The sequence below is a fragment of the Prunus dulcis genome, chromosome 4 (genome assembly GCF_902201215.1).
Source record: "Prunus dulcis chromosome 4, ALMONDv2, whole genome shotgun sequence".
NCBI lineage: Eukaryota > Viridiplantae > Streptophyta > Magnoliopsida > Rosales > Rosaceae > Prunus > Prunus dulcis.
Genome location: NC_047653.1, coordinates 19517319 through 19538270, shown reverse-complemented (window position 1 = coordinate 19538270; position 20952 = coordinate 19517319). Strand labels below are relative to the sequence as shown.

General features: G+C 36.3%; 3 protein-coding genes across 3 annotated transcripts; all 3 read right to left on the bottom strand.

The window, feature by feature from the left end:
- Positions 1-986: 986 nt before the first annotated feature.
- Positions 987-2851, bottom strand: LOC117626010 (probable inactive 2-oxoglutarate-dependent dioxygenase AOP2). Its single transcript, XM_034357626.1, has 3 exons — positions 2418-2851; positions 1882-2209; positions 987-1407 (listed from the first exon to the last, which is right to left on the bottom strand). Exons 1-3 carry the CDS (start codon positions 2792-2794, stop codon positions 1156-1158), a joined length of 957 nt encoding a protein of 318 aa, XP_034213517.1. The 5' UTR covers positions 2795-2851; the 3' UTR covers positions 987-1155.
- A 2559-nt stretch (positions 2852-5410) lies between these two features.
- Positions 5411-7190, bottom strand: LOC117626214 (probable 2-oxoglutarate-dependent dioxygenase AOP1). Its single transcript, XM_034357874.1, has 3 exons — positions 6750-7190; positions 6258-6585; positions 5411-5758 (listed from the first exon to the last, which is right to left on the bottom strand). Exons 1-3 carry the CDS (start codon positions 7115-7117, stop codon positions 5507-5509), a joined length of 948 nt encoding a protein of 315 aa, XP_034213765.1. The 5' UTR covers positions 7118-7190; the 3' UTR covers positions 5411-5506.
- A 3073-nt stretch (positions 7191-10263) lies between these two features.
- On the bottom strand, positions 10264-12431 carry LOC117626327 (probable inactive 2-oxoglutarate-dependent dioxygenase AOP2). Its single transcript, XM_034357997.1, has 3 exons — positions 12003-12431; positions 11562-11883; positions 10264-10541 (listed from the first exon to the last, which is right to left on the bottom strand). Exons 1-3 carry the CDS (start codon positions 12374-12376, stop codon positions 10290-10292), a joined length of 948 nt encoding a protein of 315 aa, XP_034213888.1. The 5' UTR covers positions 12377-12431; the 3' UTR covers positions 10264-10289.
- Positions 12432-20952: the final 8521 nt, after the last annotated feature.

The window sequence follows — 20952 nt, the reverse complement described above, 5'->3', positions numbered from 1 at the left end:
GAGATGGATAATTACATCCTTGCCACTATTCTTACTGCAGGTGGAGACCTCCTTTTTTTTTTTTTTTTTTTTTTCCCTAAAAGGCCAAAGGTAAAAAAATAAAAAAGAAGGGGAAACTGTTGGGCCATTCGTGGGCTTCTAAAGGGTTGTTATAATTCGTACCTAATTGGGTTTTAATTGGAACTTCTCTTTATTCAATTGGGTTTTTTGGGAATTCCTTATTTAAGTGGGATTGAGAATTCTCTTCATAAAAAACCAATTTAACATCGTCCAAAGAGTGTGTGCATCACAAGAGTCCTGCGTTTTTTTTTTTCCTTCTTCAGTCCTTTTTTTTGAGCTTTGAGCTTTAAGAATTACGCCTCCCCTGAAAAATTCCTAGGTCCGCCGCTGATAACAGGCTCAGATGTATCATGCCTAGGTTTTAAAGTTTTATCCTAGGCCTTACTCATCAAGCAATTGGGTCGGGCAGGACCGAGTTTTGATCTCATTGACTCAGGCCAACCCATTTTGGTGCATGGGTCGCGGGCTATATTATGAACTCTAGTTTACTCATGTTTGCCATATTATTATTAGAATGACTCCATTTACAATATGTGCTTTTTGTAATCTTTATTCCTGTTAATTTAATAAAATTCTTCCCTCTTTTTATCAAGATATTTAAAAGCTCAGCGACATAAACTCCCATGTCATCAGTTCGCAGAATTTGACTAGACGACACTTCCAAGAATGAGTACCGTTAGACATAATATCAACGACTATGAAACACCGTTGTAGTTGGGGTATGAAAACACGGGCTCAACCATGACGGTTTTGAATAAACAAAGGCGACGATAATTCTCCATTTTGTAAATATATCAATAAATGACGAAATCCATGCTCAATCAGCTTACAATTTGAAGGTGAAGAACATGAAAGTTGACTCTTTTTTCTCTTTTTTTTTAAAGATTAAGCAATAAGATTTTATTAACATGAGGAAGTAACAAGTACCCAAACAAAAAAAGATTAGGCTACAAATAAGATGTTATCATAGCCAATACAAATTATAGCACGACGTGCCACAGCTCCCGGAAGCCAAGGAAATTAAGACAGATTCCAAGCAACCAAGAACAATTTATTATGGCTTATTATGAACATCAGCAATCGTAATTCTATAAATTAAGCTTTGACACCGGCAAAGGCCTTGATCGGACACGCGGCCTTCTTCAGCTCTGGAGTTGTAGCATATTTTCGAATAAAGGCACGGCTATCAAATGCGTTATAGAGCAGTGGGTGGCTTTCGTCTACTAGTTCTTCCGGCACTTGGAAAATCCCATTGTTGAATGTGAACATCCCAATTGAGTATCTTGTCTTGTCTCCAGAATGCTTTACTCTGTGGTGGCAAGCTTTCACTCTGTCATTGCTCCACACCTAATCAATCAAACACCAAGTTGAATTTTCACATCAAATTAATGCAAATTTGGTTTTATACAACAAAAAGCAATATGTTTAACTAAGCAGGCATGTGTAGAGCAATTTCTTTACTTATTTATCGATGCCCTTCAATTTAAAAAATAAATAAGATCATTTGGTCAATATCATTTTTCATTGACTTAGACCCCGTAAACATATATATAAGAGATTTATCTGTTTAACTAAGAATGCACAGGTATATAGAGAGTCTTGTTTGTTTATTTATTTATATCTGTGTTCTATTATAAATATTGTTCTATGAATGTCGTATGCTTTAATTGAACAGGTACACAGAGCAAATTATATATGTATTTTTTTTTATGCTCTTAAGTTTAATTAAGAAAAAAAAAAAACCACAATTTGCACATAAATGTCAACATTCATTAACAAATAAATAGGGTATTCTTAAGTAAAAAATTAATAGGGACCCACCTGCAGTCCATCACCCGCCATGAATACGATCTGTGCTTGTGAGGGTGCACACTCAACATTAATCCAATCACCTTCCTTTGTTTTGATCTCCAAGCCAGCGATATCATGCTGAACAACAATGGTGGTGAAGTTTATGTCTGTGTGGCTCGGAAACCTTACGGTGGCATCCTTGTCCTCTGGTACTGTATATCTGATGAATCTAAGAAGGTGACCGTTGGAACTACCAACCGACTCGTACTGCTTTCCAATCCCATAGCCTTCGAATAGCAGTTGCTCAACTGTGCGTTCCAGATTTGCCAATAACTGCCCAAATGAATCTGTGGTTTCACTGCATGTGACAAAACAAGAAAAAATAAGATTGAAGTACGAACAATAAATAACAATTAATCGAGTAATGCTCTCTTATGTCGCCAAAAGAATGTTTATAATGTCTTACTGTGAAATTGAATTAAATTATCGATACTATAAATAATAGGAATAAGTTATCGATGGTGAACATCGTGTGTTAAGGTATCGATAAATATAATTGAAATTACCAGAAGTTGCTCTTTCCCTCAGGCCACATGAGATTTTTGAACTTTTGGGTTTCTTGTGGGGATGTGACATTGTCGATGCACAAGCTTTCATAGAGTGGAAGGAGGGGGTTTGGACCCATATGCCCACGATAGGGTTCATCACCAACGTTCTTCTCTTTGTTTTCTTTGGGAACCTCAAACAAATCTTTGGCTTGGCCAAACATGTTGTTTAAAAGTTCAGCAGAAATTTGATCATATTGTGCCACGAAAGAGCCGTATTCTTCGAGTGCAAACCGGACTTGTTTGGCGGTGGACGACCAAGAAGCTGAGCCAGGCTTCAAGTCTTCAATGGAGAAGTTGATGGTAGGAAGCTCATGCACTGTTGTTAGGGAACCCATTTCACTAGAACTGGGATGTTATGGAACTTGGTAAGCTGTTGGTAGCACAAGCTTTGAGAGAAAACTGATGGATGTGAAAAATGATAGGTTTGATGCTCCTTTTTATAGTAGTTCTTCATGCTATCACTTGTTTTTTCCAAAAGGAATTTGGACCAAAACCAATATCGTGTGATTTTCTTCTAAAAAATACGTATCGCGGCGAAATAATATTAGTTTTATTATGCGTTCGTTGGTTAGGCGTAGACATTTCAAATCATACGTCCAAGTCTTGTGTAGTTTTCCATTGTTTGTTTCTGGCTCACTGATTTCGTTTTAAGTAGTTTGTCAATATATTATTTTTTTGCTCATCATTTTTGACTCATCGTCTTTCTTGACCTTCAACTTGATCAACATTGAAAGGATCATTTATCTGGTTAATGAAAGGATCAAACTTTGTCTGCTGTAAACTTTTTTCAAATATTATTCTAGTGGTGGTGCATTCTTGACTTGTATCTATTGGTTGATCCACCTGCACATAGGTAATCTTGTGAATCTAATTTTTTTTTGTCCTTTATCCTCTGGTACAATTAAATAATTCGTGTCCTTGATTTTTATAACACATGTAAAATGTATCATGGTTGTACTACTGTTATACTCTATAATCACCGGGTCTTTTTTCACGCCCAATTCTACATCTCAGACTTGACTACATTTTTTTAGAAAACAAAAAACCCAAATATTGTAAGACAATGATAAAAAATAATTTTACATCTCAAAAACCCAACTCACCAAGAACTGAAAAAACATAAGAGGATCCATAAAGCGATTGCATCTGGTGCTGTAAGAAAATCATATGAGAGATAGAACTCTCTACTTGACAGGACCCGATCCAAATTTCGCTTTGGAATCCGAGCCGGACCCTGTGCGTGTCCGACACCTGACGAATGTCGGGCACAAATGACCGATTTGCCCATCTATACAAAATATGATAAAATAACAAGGTTGACTTCTACCGAAAAACCGGCAGAGTTTCCCTTGTAACTCGCTCAAAACCAAAACATTTTCACCTGCCAAACAAGTATATATATTTATACAACCAACTGCCAGCATACGTAAATATACATTTCAACAGTTCAGTTCTCAATCTAGGGCAAAATATCAGAGCAACTATTAAGAATTTACAAGGAATCAATCCTTTTACAAAACTAAAATCCTACATCAAAGAAAATGCATGGAAGATGGAAAAGGCCCGGTGGTGGATTCCTGTGCACGTCTACTGCCTGGGGGAGCAAAACAACAAAAAGATGAGTGGACCCAAAACAAAGTTGAGAAAAAAATAGCATATGAACATACTAACCCCACTGTAAAAATAGTTATGCAAAACTGAATTAATTTATCCGCAAGAAGAAATATTAATTTATTATATCCTTCGTTCTGTCAAAGGCGTCGGCTGTGCTTTATCATGAGAGAAAGAGGTTCTATCACTATATTTTATATTTTCTTTGAGCCATCAGGCACATACATAATATATGATAATATCGTCTTTCTTGACCTTCAACTTCGTCAATGAAATATTGTCCACTTGTTATTTGTTTGTTATTTGTAAACTACGACACGTCCCTGTTTTTAAGTAAAAAAGAATAAGTTTTAGTCGATCGGGCTTATTATAGTGGTTGTGACTCTTATTTTTATTTCTATTTGACATTCAAGATCGAAACTCCAAAATTTCTTTCCTTCTAATATATATATATATATATATATATATATTCAACTTTTGTTTATTGTAAATTTTCTAATATTCTTGAATTGTTGCATCCTTGATTTCTAGATGTAAGTTTTGATGCTTTATCGTTAGGTATAATTAACCAAGTTACAATCAAATAATTTGTGAACTTGCCTAAACCCTATATATATAGTTATCTTTTATTTGACATCCGGATGTCTGCATAAGATTAAATTTTTTATATAAAAATATGACCACATGTTTAATTATGTATAATTAACTTTTGGTACTAATTAGGCACATTTTTTAGTATAACTAAAAAACTTTGGGGGTAGTGACCATAGGATCCAAGCCTCTGCATTTAGAAATCCCTCAGCAAACGGCTCACGTGTCTTTTATGTGGTGTTTTTGACGGGTATTTAAATGGAATTGGGGAAAACCTAACGTCAGGGGTGAAATTGGCGAATAAATTTAATACGAAGGCTAAATTGGCTGAAAAAATATCCAAAATGGTCATTTTGACAATCGAAATAGTCCATGAGGGTATTCAGCAGTTTACCCTCTTTTTAAACTTTTCATATTTTCAATTTTCACACCAACATTTCTTAAAGGATTTTAGATCCATGTCCAGAAACTTAAAATGCTATTATATTTAAGGGATATTTTATTATAGACCCATTCCATGATTTTTTATTATTATTATCTATGTCCTTAAACTTAAACATAAATTGCTATTATATTTAATAATTATATTTTTATTGACTATGCCCAATCTTAAATCTGTCATCACGTTCATGTGGTGGGTAGTGGTTCCTATTTTATAAGCTTACCCACTCCTTCATCAGTCGGGAAGCCAAGAAAACTACAAATACATTTATTATGGCTTATATACTCCTTTATTAAATCAACAACCATAATTATTTAAAAAAAAATTAATAATTTAACTCAATTTAAATTTCGCACATGACTCTCAAATTCTGAGGACGGGCCTCGACCATAACATACTGCAATTAAGCTTTGACACCGGCGAAGGCCTTGATAGGAGAAGCTTCCTTCTTGAGCTCAGGAGTAGTAGCATATTTTCGAATAAAGGCACGGCTATCAAATGCGTTATAGAGGAGTGGGTGGCTTTCGTCCACTAATTCATCTGGCACTTGGAAAACCCCATTATTGAATGTAAAGAGCCCAATTGAGTATCGTGTCTTGTTTCCACAGTGCTTCACTCTGTGGTGGCAAGCTTTCACTCTGTCATTGCTCCATACCTAATTATAATCAAGCACCAAGTTTAAAAGGATGTTATATGTATGTGTCAAGGAGTGGAAATTTGGTTTTTAATTTTCACTATAAGTAAATAGGAAGTTAAAAAGAAGATTCTCATACGATCTTATATGACCAAAAAAGTCAAATTTCAAACGATAAACAGCTAGATAAGGAAAATTCTTAAACTAAATACAAGGATGTGGGAGTGTATGACTAATCTAATTGATCTGCTATCATATTTTTTTTCCTTAAAAATTATGTTGTGAATAGACTTCTGGAATTTTTCGGATGAATGCAAATTTGGCTGTATATAATAAAAGCAATATATTTATAAACTAAACATGCACATGTATAGAGAGACTTCTTTATTTATTTAGCCTTAACATTAAAATAATAAGGTATTTATAATTAACAAATAAATAGGTAGCTTAATCTTTAATTTCAGTATTAATAAGTAGTACTTCGTAATTAAAAATGAAGTATACGTATTGGTTGACCCACCTGCAATCCATCACCCGCCATGAATACCAACTGTACTTGTGAGGGTTTACACTCAACATTAATCCAATCCCCTTCCTTGGTTTTGACCTCCAAGCCAGCGATATCATGCTGAACAACAATGGTGGTGAAGTTTATGTCTGTGTGGCTGGGAAACCTTAAGGTGGTATCGTTGTCCTCTGGTACTGTATATTTGATGAATCTAAGAAGGTGACCGTTGGAACTACCAACCGACTCGTACTGCTTTCCAATCCCATAGCTTTCGAACAGCAATTGCTCAACAGTGCGTTCCAAATCTGCCAATAACTGCCCAAATGAATCTGTGGTTTCACTGCATAGCCAAAACAAGAAGAAATAAAGTAAGATATTAAACGAGTCATGTTTTCTAAGTAAACTTATGTCGCCGGAAAAATGTTTATATTATCTTATTGTGAATTCAAATACACTGCAAATAATATAGAGGAGTAAAATATTTTTCTATATAAATGAAATTACCAGAAGTTGGTCTTTCCTTCAGGCCACATGAGATTTTTGAACTTTTGGGTTTCTTGTGGGGATGTCACGTTATCAATGCACAAGCTTTCATAGAGTGGCAAGCCAGGGTTTGGACCCATATGCCCACGATAGGGTTCCTCGCCAACGTTCTTGACTTTGTTTTCTTTGGGGATCTCAAACAAATCTTTGGCTTGGCCAAACATGTTGTTTAATAGTTCCTCAGAAATTTGCTCATACTGTGCCACGAAACAGCCGTATTCTTCGAGCGCAAACCGGACTTGTTTGGCCGTGGGCAGCCAAGAAGCTGAACCAGGCTTCAAGTCTTCAATGGAGAAATTGATGGTAGGGAGCTTAGGCACGGAACCCATTTCACTAAAACTGGGATGTTTATGGAATATTGTTCTCTCTACTTGGTAAGCTGTTGGTAGCAAAAGCTTTGAGAGAAAACTGATGGATATGAAAAATGATATGTTTCATGCTCCTTCTTATAGTGGTGTAGACAAAGAAATTTTGGTGAAATAAATTCCATTGGACCAGAAAATAATTAGGGTTCGGTGGATTGAATGTGGGCCTCATAATTCGCACATGTGGCGTATGACTCATCAAAATCGAATTAGTTGTCAAAAATTGACACGTGGCGACATCCGACGGAGTGCATCAAACGGTTCAAGATGAAGACAAAATTAAGGGAAAGAATCTTCTGTGATTGACTTTGATTTAAATCAAATATTAATCAGGTCAATCAATTGAATATAATCTGGTTAAATTGCCAGATTATGGGAATTGATTTAAATCAAATCAAAATCCCACAAAACAGGGTTTTAAATAGGGAAAGTTATTTAGGTCAAGCATCCTACAATAGCTTATAAATAGGAGGCCTCAAGACGAAAGAGGGCAGAGAAAAAACCTAGCACTCAGAAGAAACAGAAAACTCTCTGCATTCTTCACCCTACTTTAGAAGAGCCACCAAGCACAACAAATACGTGCCGGTTCCTTCACCATAGAAAAATCTCAAACACCAAACAAGCTTCATGCTACCTGTTTTATCAAGATCAAGTCTCTACGACCCTTGTATCAAACACAAATTTTCTTTAAACACTTTGGAGATCGAATCAGAGGATTCAATACAGAGATTATAACCCTAAATTTCATTAATACAATATTATTTAATACACGTGTTCTTGTTTTATTAGTCGCAGGAAATTCGTGTTTACAAGTGGTTCCTCATGCTTCCATAAAATATTTAGTCAATGTTCAAGCACATCGCACTGAACTAATAATTTTATTTTATTACATGTTGTGTTAGTCGACCTAAACTCACAGGGAAATTTCTCTTTAGCTTCGTCATATATGCTTCCATTCTTTTTTCTTGTTTTTCTTTTTTGTGTGGGTTTCTGGTGAAGCATTTCATGTCAACACCACGTGGTTGTTCATACAATGTTTATTCCAAGAAAATAAGAAGGAAAAGAATTTATAATGGGAACCACAAAGTGTGGTGCTGTTTGCAAACTACCACTTCCAGTTGGTGAGCTAGTTGGTGTCTCAATGGCAGGTGTTCGAAACCCTTTAAAAGTACTTTGTGGCCAAGAACAAACCGAATCCCGAACGAGAATTAATTCCAACATTTAAGTATGGAAACACCTCGTAATATTTAACAAAAAAGAATATATAATGGTCAAGAACGCCATTTCAGACTGTACGCCATGTATGATTTCATTGAGTTGAAGTTTGAATATTGTTTTTTTATATATTGGTTATCACTGAGGCACATGCATGATGATCCCGAGTTTTGATTAATTAGCATCGTCGTCTTTCTTGACCTGGAACTTGATCAATTGGTGCGGCCTCAGTACTTGTAAAGTTCAGTAGATTCATTTTTCAGAAATCAAACTTAATCTGGACTTGCTCAACTAACTTAACTATATTTATTGGTTTTTAAAAAAATTAAATTTATCGACGTGTAATTAATTAGGTTCTAATTAATAAGACTATGCGTACTATAATTAGTGAATTACTAAAGCCCTCATTTATAATTCTTCCTATTGGTGCTGACTATTGTGATTAGTCCTTACTGGTTGCCACCAAGCTAAATATAATGGTAAAGAAATTATTTAGTTGGAATTGTAATGCAATTCGGTCTGAAGTGTAAAATATGAATAACAAGTCTTTATATTATTTATGTTTAAAAAACTAAAAAATTATATTTAGTTGAAATAAAATATAAAAAAAACATATACTTTCTAGCTACTAGTGCAGTCCAAATGTAATGAAGAAATAAAAAGATGGAAGCAGCTAAAACTTTTCAGGCTAAAAAACCAAATAGAAGCGGTCTAGTTACAATGATGACATGCGCACGCTACATGACAAAAACATTCAAACTCCCGAATAAATCCATTGCAAGTTGCCGGCTCACCGGCTTTACCTTGAAATAGCTTTGTCTCTGCTTTCTCGGTTGTATACGTACACGATTCAATATCATCGTCTTTCTTTGACCTTCAACTTGATCAATTGGTGCCCGCTCGGTACTGATCCAGAGGGTTCTTGATAACAATAAAATTTGGAAAAACTCAAAGAAGAGAGAAATTTTTTAAAAGAAGTCAAAATAGACAAAATTGTCCTTATTTATTTTTGAATTTCCTAAGGAATCCTTTACATTTACATGTCTTTGATTTGAAAGTTGAAAGGTTTTTCTGTCTTTTTTTTAAAAATCTTTGGCTTTTTTCAAAAGTGAAATTTTTTGTATGGCTAAAACCTAAAAACCTTCATCCTTGGTGAAGATTCTTGGGGAGGTGCACCCTTTGTGTACTTATTTGCAAAAAAGTATGGAGAGCCAACATCAAAAGGACCAATCCCTCTACTTGAACACCATTTTTGGTTTCAAGATTCGCTCCAAGAGTATGTGTTCTTAATCCTTCTTGCAATAGTTGTCTTAGATAGTCATTGGGTGCGATTTTCATAAGCCTAGAAAGATTGATACCTAAAATAAGACTTACATGAATCTCTACCTTTTATTCTTGCTTCCGCTTTATTTAATTTCATATTAGATATGCATGTACTAGATGATTTGTATTCTCATAATTTCATGAGATTTTAGAAACCCCTACATTATAAATTCCCTTCAAATCCGTGTCCTTTTCTCAATAGCAGCACTATTTGAAGGTGAAGAACATGAAAGTTTTGACTTTGTTTTTGGTTTCAAAAGCGATAAGATTTTATTAACATAAGGAAGTAACAAATACCAAAAATAAAAACCACCCACTAGGCCTTAAAAGATTAGGCTTGAGTAGTCGTTCTAACCAATGAAAATTTATTTAGTTTTATAGAATAGATGTAGTCAATACACTAGCATCGCATTGAATCCCATAAAAATATACCAGTCAATAGAAATAACAGCACGACGTGACACACAGTTCCCGGAAGCCAAGGAAATTAAGAGAGATTCCAAGCAACCAAGAACACATTTATTATGGCTTATTATAAACATCAGCAACCATAATTTACCAGTAGAAGACAAACCATCAGCAACCATAACTCTGCAAATTAAGCTTTGACACCGGCGAAGGCCTTGATAGGAGAGGGTTCCTTCTTCAGCTCAGGAGTAGTAGCATATTTTCGAATAAAGGCACGGCTATCAAATGGGTTGTAGAGGAGTGGGTGGCTTTCGTCCACTAATTCTTGCGGCACTTGGAAAATCCCGTTGTTGAAAGTAAACAGTCCAATTGAGTATCTTGTTTTGTTTCCGCAATGCTTCACTCGGTGATGGCAAGCTTTCACTCTGTCATTGCTCCACACCTAATTGAACTTTCACATTAAACTACTGCAAATTTGGCTATATATAACAAAATCAATATGCTTATTTAAGAAGGCACGCCTGCAGAGCAATTTATTTATTGATGCCCTTCAATTTAAAAAATAAGTAATATTATTGGTCTCTAAGTCATTATCATTTTTCACTAACCTAGATCTCATTGACATATATATACATATATACAGAAATTTTCCTATGTGGACATCCGGACGTTATTATCATACACCATGTATTTTCTATTAGCCCTCCATAATTTCCTACCCGTTTACAATGACATTCACACAGTAATAACATGCGGATATCATGATGAGAGAATAATATATATATATATATTTTTTATTATTTTATTTTAGGGACATCCTTTAGGGTCCCCTACAATTATTTTTTCAACGATCGAAACCATTTATTTTTTAAGTCTACATTTGTAGATCATCCTTGCAAAAAATTAGACAAATCAGAAATCGTTTCGATATCCAACTGTGTCCTACAAAATCAATAAACACTGTTTTTCAAGAAAGTACTAAAATGTCAATAATTCAATTGAGTGGTCAAATAATATCGGATTCAAGTGATTTTTTTGTAGAGATGATATTTGAATGAGTATTTACAAAATAAACGATTGGGATTAGTGAAATACAATATAAAAGTGTCCTTCAAATAAGCATATTTGAGGAATCCTTTAATGAAAGCTCTGTATATATATATATATATATATATATATATATATATATATATGGAAAAAAAAGCTTTATAGCAGGAACATGTATATAGAGAGTCTTGTTTATTTATTTATATGTGTATTCTATTATAAATATTTTTCTATGGAAGTCGTATGCTTTAATTGACCAGGTACACAGAGCAAATTATATATGTATTTTTGGACGCCCTTAAGTTTAATTAAGGAAAAGAATATCAGAGGCTTTTCGTAAAAAGTCAACATCGATTAGGTTAGTGAGTAAATTAAAAATTAAGTATTAAATTGTTTTTTGATATATGGGACCCACCTGCAATCCATCACCTGCCATGAATACGAATTGTGAGGGTGCACACTCAACATCAATCCAATCGCCTTCCTTGGTTTTGACCTCCAAGCCAGCGATATCATGCTGAACAACAATGGTGGTGAAGTTTATGTCTGTGTGGCTCGGAAACCTTAAGGTGGTATCGTTGTCCTCTGGTACTGTATATTTGATGAATCTAAGAAGGTGACCGTTGGAACTACCTACTGACTCGTACTGCTTTCCAATCCCATAGCTTTCGAATATCAATTGTTCAACTGTGCGTTCCAAATCTGCCAATAACTGCCCAAATGAATCTGTGGTTTCGCTGCGCCAAGACAAGAAAAAATTAGATTGAAGTACGTACAATAAACAAGAAAATAAGAAATTAAACGAGTTGTGTTCTCTTGGTAAACTTATGTAGCTATAGATAGTGAACATCGTTACCAGAAGTTGGTCTTTCCTTCAGGCCACATGAGATTTTTGAACTTTTGAGTTTCCTGTGGGGATGTCACATTATCAATACACAAGCTTTCATAGAGTGGCAGAAGGGGGTTTGGACCCATATGCCCACGATAAGGTTCCTCACCAACGTTCTTTACTTTGTTTTCTTTGGGAACCTCAAACAAATCTTTGGCCTGCCCAAAGATGCTGTTTAAAAGTTCCCCAGAAATTTGCTCATACTGTGCCACGAAACAGCCGTATTCTTCGAGGCCAAAACGGACTTGTTTGGCGGTGGACAGCCAAGAAGCTGAGCCAGGCTTCAAGTCTTCAATGGAGAAGTTGATGGTAGGAAGCGTAGGCTTTGTTTGGGAACCCATTTCACTAGAACTGGGATGTTTATGGAATATTTTTCTCCCTACTTGGTAAGCTGTTGCTGGCACAAGCTTGGAGAGAAAACTGATGGATGTGAAAAATGAAGGTTTCCAGGTCCTTTTGTAGTAGTTATTCATGCGACCACTTGTTTTCCAAAAGAAATTAGGACAAAAACCAGAATAAATACTAGGTCAACGTTATCCTTTTTTTTGTTTTTGTTAGGAAACTACAATTTTTCTCCGATTGAGAACTAACCTCTCAAACTACTTTTTCTTAAGGATACTAAACTATATAAAAAATAGTCAGCCTCCCGTTTACCGTAGATTTTCTGAACTCCATCCAATTTCTGTCAAATAGTAAATTAGAGCTTTTCAAAAAAGAAAAAAAATAACTGTGAACTAAGAGCATGATCTAGAACATATGGTAGATTTTATTGCGGTTGAGCTAGAAAAGGAACGTAGCGGGAATTTGCAGATTTATTGTCTGAGCTCCGATTAGGACGCAAAATACCATTTCGGAAAGGGAACGACGCCACGAGTCAAACTCACAGCTTTGCTGTGATGTACGATGGATTTTGGCATTCTGAGGTCGTTTGGCCTTCCAAAACTGCATTCAAAGTTTTGTAGTTAATTTCCCAAAATGGTAGTTAAGTCTCCGAATTAATTCTGTTTTTTCAGTTTTAATGTAATAACTCCCCTAGCAGTTCAAGGGTTGAGAATTGTGTATTTAGATAGGTTTGTCTAACGTTTCTGATTATCTCAGATTTTAATAAAATTATCCCAAGAGAATTCCTCTTAATTTCTGGTGGAATCCAGATTTCTTGTTACTCAAGGTTTCGCTTGAAACCTTTGTTGCTTGTGTCGCGTCAGAGCATTTCTAATAGCCTCTTCAACAACTTTGAAATGCTAAAATAAAGGAGCCACATCAACAAAACTCCCTCCAACGGACGTGTCAAACTTAATCTCCAAAGCTGCAAGTGCAACCCATTTCTCTCTCTCTTCAGGATTGACAAGTTGACCTTTACTCTTTAAAACATTTAATTTTGTAAGGGGGAAAGGGAAGGGCCCACAACCAACATTGAAAATGATAAAAACCTACACCTCTTTATTTTTGGGTTACATTGGGAGGAAATATAATTTAAAGAGTTTAATTTAGTATTATTATTGAAGATACTCTAATAATTTCATTACATATTTTCTGTAAATATATAATGGTTAAGAACGTGCATATCGCAGCGAAATAATACTAAGGGTAAATTACTCAAATTGTCCTCAAATTTATACTCTATTTACATTTTGGTTCCTCAATTAAATTATTCGTTCAAATGGTCCATCAACTCTATATTATTCGCTTCATTGGTCCTACTGTTACATTCTGTCAATATTTCTATTAAATATGAGGGCAAATTGGTCATTATTTATCCTAAAATTAGGTTAAATCTAATAGAAAATTGGACGGTAGGACCACTGGAGCGAATAATATAGAGTTGATGGACCATTTGAACAAATAATTTAGTTAAAGGACTAAAATATAAATTAGGTATAAGATTGAGGACCATTTGAGTAATTTACCTAATATTAAATTTATTGTGTGTTTTGTTGGTTAGATTTCAAACCGGACGTCATTTGCAAGGAGAAATATTAATTTTATTATATGTTTTATTAGTCACAGGCGGCGACATTTCAAACTCTTGTGTAATATATTGTTCATTAAAAAACAATCAAAAAATATGTTATGAAAATAGACGAAATGAAATGGGATCCCATAGCCAGTTCCAATCAGATTTATCCAAAAAACAAAAACAAAAATGGGAATCGCCAGGGCAAATAAAACCACAAATTCATGAAACCTAAACAAGAAAGCCCCTATCAGACCCCAAACAAAAAAAAAAAAAAAACAGAAAAAACCAAGAAAGCCCCTAGACCCCCGTTTTATATGTCAGACTCCATTTGAAATTGATTGTCCAACCTAAGCTAGTAATCAATATAATGAGGGCAGCTATGTACATGCTTTTTGTTTCATCTGGATAAAAATGTTGTGCCGACAAGAAAACATTTACGTCAACCAAAGAAGAAAGAGTAACAAAAAGGTAGCAATGTAATGTACCTTTTCTGTCTTTAGCCCAAGCTCAAATTTGAAGACCATCCCCAACTAAAACAAATCAACTACATTCGAAGGACCCATTCCTCTTTAAATTCATAGTTCACACTTAACCACTCAAGAGTATAGTCCAAAGGATCCATTACTCTGAAACCTAGCGTTCTCTCACCCAAAGTTTCAATATAAGAATAACCTACTTAGTTAACAAACTACACATACAGGAAGTGAAGCTCGGAATGCACAAAAATGCACCACAACATTTTTACTTCTTTTTCAGCACTCAACCATTCCGAACTCACAATGTTAATACAAACTCACACTTCAAAGTCGTATATTACTTTACAACATTACATAACAAATTGAAACTACCTACTACATAATTGCTCCTTCATAGTTTATTACAATAGTGGAAACAAAACACACCTACCAAAACTGTACAAGAAGCCTCTTGCTCCTATCCTTGATTTCCCTCACCTGCAAAGTTAACCCTACACCATCGAATAGTGTACCTGGTCATCATTGACAAACTCGGTAAGCTTTTTACAGCTCGTATGAGTAAACCACAACAAGTAACATATGTATCTTTTCACATAATCAACATCACACATCCACTTATTTGGAGCATCATACAATCCATGTATTACCATGGTAATCTCAATACAATACATCACAACACAATCACATTTCTTTTGCTTTCTCAGAATTTTCAAGCCATCCACTGACTTCCAAGACTCTCCCTCTTTAGAAATCCACTTTTTGTCACTTTTCGACAAACAGAAGCGAGAATACATTGAATCTCCCATCTGCATAAACACTACTTGCAACCACACATATACATAGTGTTGCACTGTACTCACACTACACGATCTTTAACTAACACATGAATTGGGTAATACTGATGTAACTTTTAAGGATATTTCATTACCTTTGTTAGGTTATGTTTAACTAATTGGTTTTTAGCTTTCCTTGACACACGTGTATTCCTTCTTGTAATAGACTTGCTCAATGGTCCTAGACTAGAATGAGGCTGCTAAATTCAAGAAGCATTTTGCAAGATCAACAGACAATCAAGGTTTTCTCTCAAAAGGTCTCAAGAATGTTGGAGGTAAAAATCAAGCATTGCATTGCATTTTTGCATTTTTTTTTAAATGATAGGAAGATTGACTATTGCTCCTCTGCCCAAATTATTTTTGCCCTATTAGGTAGCCAATCATTTGCAGAGAACGTCAAGGAATTTTAAGGCTGTTGGGGTCGTTTGGTACGGTGGATTGTCATGGACTGGATTAAATATATATTGGGACTATCTTGGATTGGCTTGGCATGTCATAAGTTGGATAGCACTTGTACTGTATTTGGTGTATGTTTGATTGGATTAGGACTTAATTTTTTTATTTTTTATTTTTTATTGATGAAAAGTAAGTTTTTAAATTTATTTATTTTTACTTTTCTTCTCTCTCTCTTTCCTCTTCTTCCTCTTCTTTCTCTCTGATTCTCTTTCTTCTTCTTCCTCTCTGCATCTCTTTCATCTTCTTATTCTCTGCATTTATTTCATCTTCTTCTTCTCTATCCTCTCTCCTCTTCTTTTGTCTACTTTTCTCTTTATTTTGTTTTTCGAAAATTTTCTCTTCTTGCTCTTCTATTATGTCTTCCCCTTCTCCTCTTTTTCTCATCGAAAATTTTCAGACAAAACACAAGCAAAGAACTCAAGTCAATTCGGCATCATCTCACAACATCCCTTCCCCAAACACCAAAAAACTCATGTTTCTTTCTTTTCTTAGCCAAAATTGAAACCATTAATGTTCTTTTTTGTTATGTAATATTTTTTTTTTTTTTTTTTGGGTTTGGGATTTGTAGAGGGGTAGAGAAGAGGAGTTAAGGGAGAGGGGAACATCAATGTTGCTGGGGGTAGGGGAAGATTGGGACGTTGATGCAGTGGTTTTGTGTGGTGTTTTTTTCCTTCGAATTTTGAACTGGTTATGGCTTGGGACGATGATGTAGTGGCCTTGGTGGATATGGTGGATATGGTGAATCTGTGTTGCGACTACAGGAGAGAGAAAGCAGTGGTGGTGGGTGGGTCTACTGGCTCTTGGTTGTTTTTTGTGGTTGGTTGCAGGCGACGTTGCTTGTTGAGGGAGAAGCGCATTGCGATGCGACGTCACTAGCGAAGGGCTCGGGACAATTTGTCTGCCCTTTTCACACAGGCTTCAGTAAGAACACCTAAGTAGGTGTTTTTGGTGGGCCTAGTATTAGTTAATCACATTTAAGATTAGAACCATGGAAAACGAACATGGGAATAAAGTTTGGCCAATCCAGTCCAAGCCAATCCCTTGTACCAAACGAGCCCCATTGTCCTTCTTAGTATAAGGAGGCAAAGTTTTTGAGAAGCCGTCACTTCACTTAGATCTTTTGCAGTTTGGGAAAGTTTTGTGAGGTTTTCCTTTCTCTACTCTTTCTCTGGTGAAGTCTGTGAGTGTGCATTGTGAAGTTTCTAAAATATCATTTTTTAAATTTGCTATTGTGCATCAAATCTACATCTAGTTGTTCTATAAATTGTAACATCATTCTAGATTTAGATTTCAGGTTCTTGGATTGATTTTCTTCAAGAATGGTTTCTTAAGAAAGTTGATTCTCCTTTTAGAATCTACATTTCATCATTCCATCTTTCGAGTTGTGATGTGCTTTTTGTGCCATGAGGTGAACTAGCTGAAGAAGGAAGTTGCCATCATCATGAAAGACTAGTTGCAAGCACCATGGCTGAGAGAAGAAGATAGCTTGGAAAGGTATAGCTGGTCCTTAATAGATCTAGGATCCTTAAGCTTGTGCCTAGTATTTTCTGTAACTATTCTTATTTCTTAGTAGATTGCCTGGTTGGTTGATGACCCTCAGTTTTTCCCAATGGTGGGTTTGTTGACTTTTGTATTATATTTTAAGTAATTCCTTGCAATATTAGGTTTCCTAGTATAGTCCTATATTTACTCCCAATAATATTGAGATTAGGATTGTTGCCCTTCGTGTACACCCTCTCTGTGAGATGAACAACACACTACAATATTAAACCAAATCTTCTTGGCACCGAGCTAGGTTATAAAAAAATAAAAATAAAAAAGGAAAAACCCTTAAGTGAATCCTCCACGTTGCCACCGCACAAACTCAATGCTCCACCTCCGCACTTACCCAACGTTGCAGCATCCCACAACGTCGACCTGAAAAAGCCACCGCCCTTGCTGAATCCTGCACAGAGGCATCAAACAGGACGGGCTGGTCTAGCACGGCACGAGCCCAGTTTGTTTAAATAAGGCACGACACAACATGAGCATGAATATTAATGGGCTGTGCTCGGCACGGCACAAAAACTTGAGCAGGGCCGGGATCAAAAAATGAGGTCTAATGGACCGGGCCGGGCTTGGCCCTAACCCGCTTCAAGCACGGCACAAGCCCAAGCACACTTCAAGCACGGCCCACTTAACATTTTTTTCTTTCTCAAAAGTCAAAATGCAATAATTTGACATCTAATGTCATTGTCTATATGTTTTTTTTTCAATCATAAACATATATTTGATGTATTTCATTTTAGGGAAATTACTTGGGTCCTTGATTAATTAAACATATCAACTACAAATTAATTAAACAACATTGGACTTGATATCTAATCAGTACATATGACATATACGCTTTTCTTATAATCAAAGGAAGACATTTTTTCACATATAAAATAATAAGTTGTTTAAAGATGAAAAGTTGAGGTGGACTTTATAGAGTTAGACACTTTTTGCCCTCTGCCATTTCATATTGTTTGGATGTTTGATTGATTAAAGTTTTCAAATACTTCATCATTTCTTGCCTCTAATTATATTTTTAATGTTTATAATTTGAATTATCTAGTGAAAAAAAAAATCAAGTGAAAAAAATTCAAATTGAATGGATTGGTTCTTGGGCCCGAGTATGGCACGAGCCCGACCCGGCCCATTTCAATATGGACATGGGCTTTGGACCGGACCGGGATCAATGATTTTACTAAATATGCCGGCACGGTATGACACGGCCCGATAAATTAAATGGGCCAGCCCGGCTCGACACGAAAACGTTAAAAGTACGAGTTTAAATGGGATGGGCCAACCCGGCACAGCCCGTTTGACACCTCCCACGTCACAGTCACATCGCCTAGCCGACTCGCCTCCTTGGCTCCTAGCCCAACCGCTTTGCATCACCTCTCATCTTCATTCTTATTGAAACCCCTAGTTTCTTGCGATGTCTAAGGATGACGAATCTGATGCCGCTTCTAATACTGCTTCCGTCGTTGTTCAATCTAACAACGCAAATTTCCATGCCGAAATTACCCTCACCGAGAAGAACTACGATATGTGGCCTCAAGCAAATTCATCTCCACACCTGCCAGGTGTTGGACTCACACAAGGTTCGACATGGATTCCAAAGTGAAATTTGGGTCGGGTCTTGTTAACTGAAGTGCAATTCTAGACCAGAAATTGTCAATCCAGCCACTTCCAATCCAATCAAGATCCGAGAAATCTCTGTTCTACCCGCTCGACAAGCCCCTCCATGGCTCAAATATAGCTCTGCCAATGTCAACATTAGTATAGATTTTTAGCTAATCTCTATTAGTTGAAGGTGCTGACGTGACAGGACCAGACCCAAATTCCGCTTTGAAATCCAAGCCGGACCTTGTGCGTGTCCGACACCTGGCGGATGTCGGGCACGAATGACCTAATTGCCCTTCCCTGCAAGCACGATAAAATAACAAGGTTGATTCCTATCGAAAAATCGGCAGAGTCTCCCTTAAAAATTGGATCAATACCAAAACATTTGCACCTGCCAAACAAGCATATATACATAACCAACTGTCAGCATACGTATATATACATTCCAACAGTTACATTCTAATTCTAGGGCAAATTATCAGAGCTACTACTAAGAATTTACAAAGGATCTTTTTACAAAACAAAAGTCCTACATCAAAACGGAAAGCGCGGAAGGTGGAAAACGGCCCGGTGGTGGATCCTCGTGCACGCTTACTGCCTGGGGGCGCAAAACATTAAAAAGGGTGAGTGGACCCAAAAACAAAGTTTATAAAATAGCATATGAACATACTAACCCCACTGTAAAAACAGTTATACAAACTAAATTATTATCTTTATTTCTGAAATCAATGCACTCATATAATTATACATGTATATAAGCCAATCATACTCATGGTCAACATTAATTTCTTAAAGCATTAAAAACAGTTTAAAACTACCACCTAGATGTACCCCTATTTGGAGCCACTTTTGTTTTTGGACCTACCCCAAAAACTGACCGGAAGTGGCCGGAATCGAGATCCCAAATCCAGCCGAATTTCAATTTCGCAAAACGAATTACCTACGCTAAGAATAGATTGAATCCAACCCAACAGGCAGCTAGAACAGCTCGAGAGGTTCAAAATCCATACCTGGATCGTCGGAATTGGTGGCCGGACGACGACGAACGCAGTCGGCGAAGTTTTTGTCAAAACCGGCACGATTCCGAGCTTTTTCCGACGGAATCCGGCGGTTCCAGGGGCGGGGCTGGTCAAGAAAGGACGGGGGAGCGACGACGGTTCGATCGGGTCCAATTCTGGCGTGAGTGGTGGTCGGTGGTGGCGACGGCGCTACAAAAATCCAATCGGGAGAGGGAGGGTGTTTTCTCGCAGAGAGGGAGAGAGTGCTCGGGGAGGGAGAGAGAGAGAGAGAGACTGAGGGAGAGGAGAGAGAAAGTGGTTTTAAAAATCTGATTTTTTTCAAATTACCGTTTTGCCCCTCATAGTATTTTAACCGTATTTCCTTCGTTAAAGCTCCGATTCGAGCCCACTTCGGGTCTACGAACTCATTTCGTTGTGCTCTACGCAACGGTGTGTGTGAAATTGTCAAATTCCTTCTCGGTCAAAAAGTCAACCTTTCTTTAATAAATTATTCCAAGGGCAAAATTGTCTTTTCTTCTTAATAAATTACTAATTAAATATTAATTTAGGTTCGGGTTATTACATGACGTGCAATTCCTGGAAAGATACATCCAGTCCAGCCTGAGTTACAGACAACAATCTAAGCAGAAATCGAAGCCTAATGTTCAGATGTCTTTCCAGACTTGGCAGTTTGTTTTTGTTGAAATGTATAATAAGCAGTTCTCTTTGAACTCGTTTATTTTATTTTCAAACACTTATTTTGCCTAAACTTACAGGTTTTTATTGTGGAAAATTATAAAGTCCTCACTTGTCTGAAGCAAGAAAAGAACTTTCTTAGAAGATATTCCTCACTCAAATTCACAATCACTTGATCAAAGTCAATAACTTGGGGTGCAAGTTAATGTGTTCCATAGTCTGTTAGGGTTTTTAATCGTAAAAAGTGGCACGCTCGCACACAAAAGAAAGTTGACTTGTTTACTACCAATGGTTTTTAGGTCAATGTAGAACTTTACCCTACCACCACAAGAACTACATCAAAACAGGTAA

Bases quoted from the DNA above. Each gene is read 5' to 3' on its own strand.
- LOC117626327 (XM_034357997.1), bottom strand. From the start codon at position 12,376: ATGGGTTCCCAAACAAAGCCTACGCTTCCTACCATCAACTTCTCCATT. The intron at 11,884-12,002 runs GTAACGATGTTC...GTCTTGGCGCAG, and splicing joins GAAGGAAAGACCAACTTCTG to CGAAACCACAGATTCATTTG. The intron at 10,542-11,561 runs GTGGGTCCCATA...AAGTTCAATTAG, and splicing joins TGGCAGGTGATGGATTGCAG to GTGTGGAGCAATGACAGAGT.
- LOC117626214 (XM_034357874.1), bottom strand. From the start codon at position 7,117: ATGGGTTCCGTGCCTAAGCTCCCTACCATCAATTTCTCCATTGAAGAC. The intron at 6,586-6,749 runs GTAATTTCATTT...TTGGCTATGCAG, and splicing joins GAAGGAAAGACCAACTTCTG to TGAAACCACAGATTCATTTG. The intron at 5,759-6,257 runs GTGGGTCAACCA...GATTATAATTAG, and splicing joins TGGCGGGTGATGGATTGCAG to GTATGGAGCAATGACAGAGT.
- LOC117626010 (XM_034357626.1), bottom strand. From the start codon at position 2,794: ATGGGTTCCCTAACAACAGTGCATGAGCTTCCTACCATCAACTTCTCC. The intron at 2,210-2,417 runs GTAATTTCAATT...TGTCACATGCAG, and splicing joins GAGGGAAAGAGCAACTTCTG to TGAAACCACAGATTCATTTG. The intron at 1,408-1,881 runs GTGGGTCCCTAT...TTGATTGATTAG, and splicing joins TGGCGGGTGATGGACTGCAG to GTGTGGAGCAATGACAGAGT.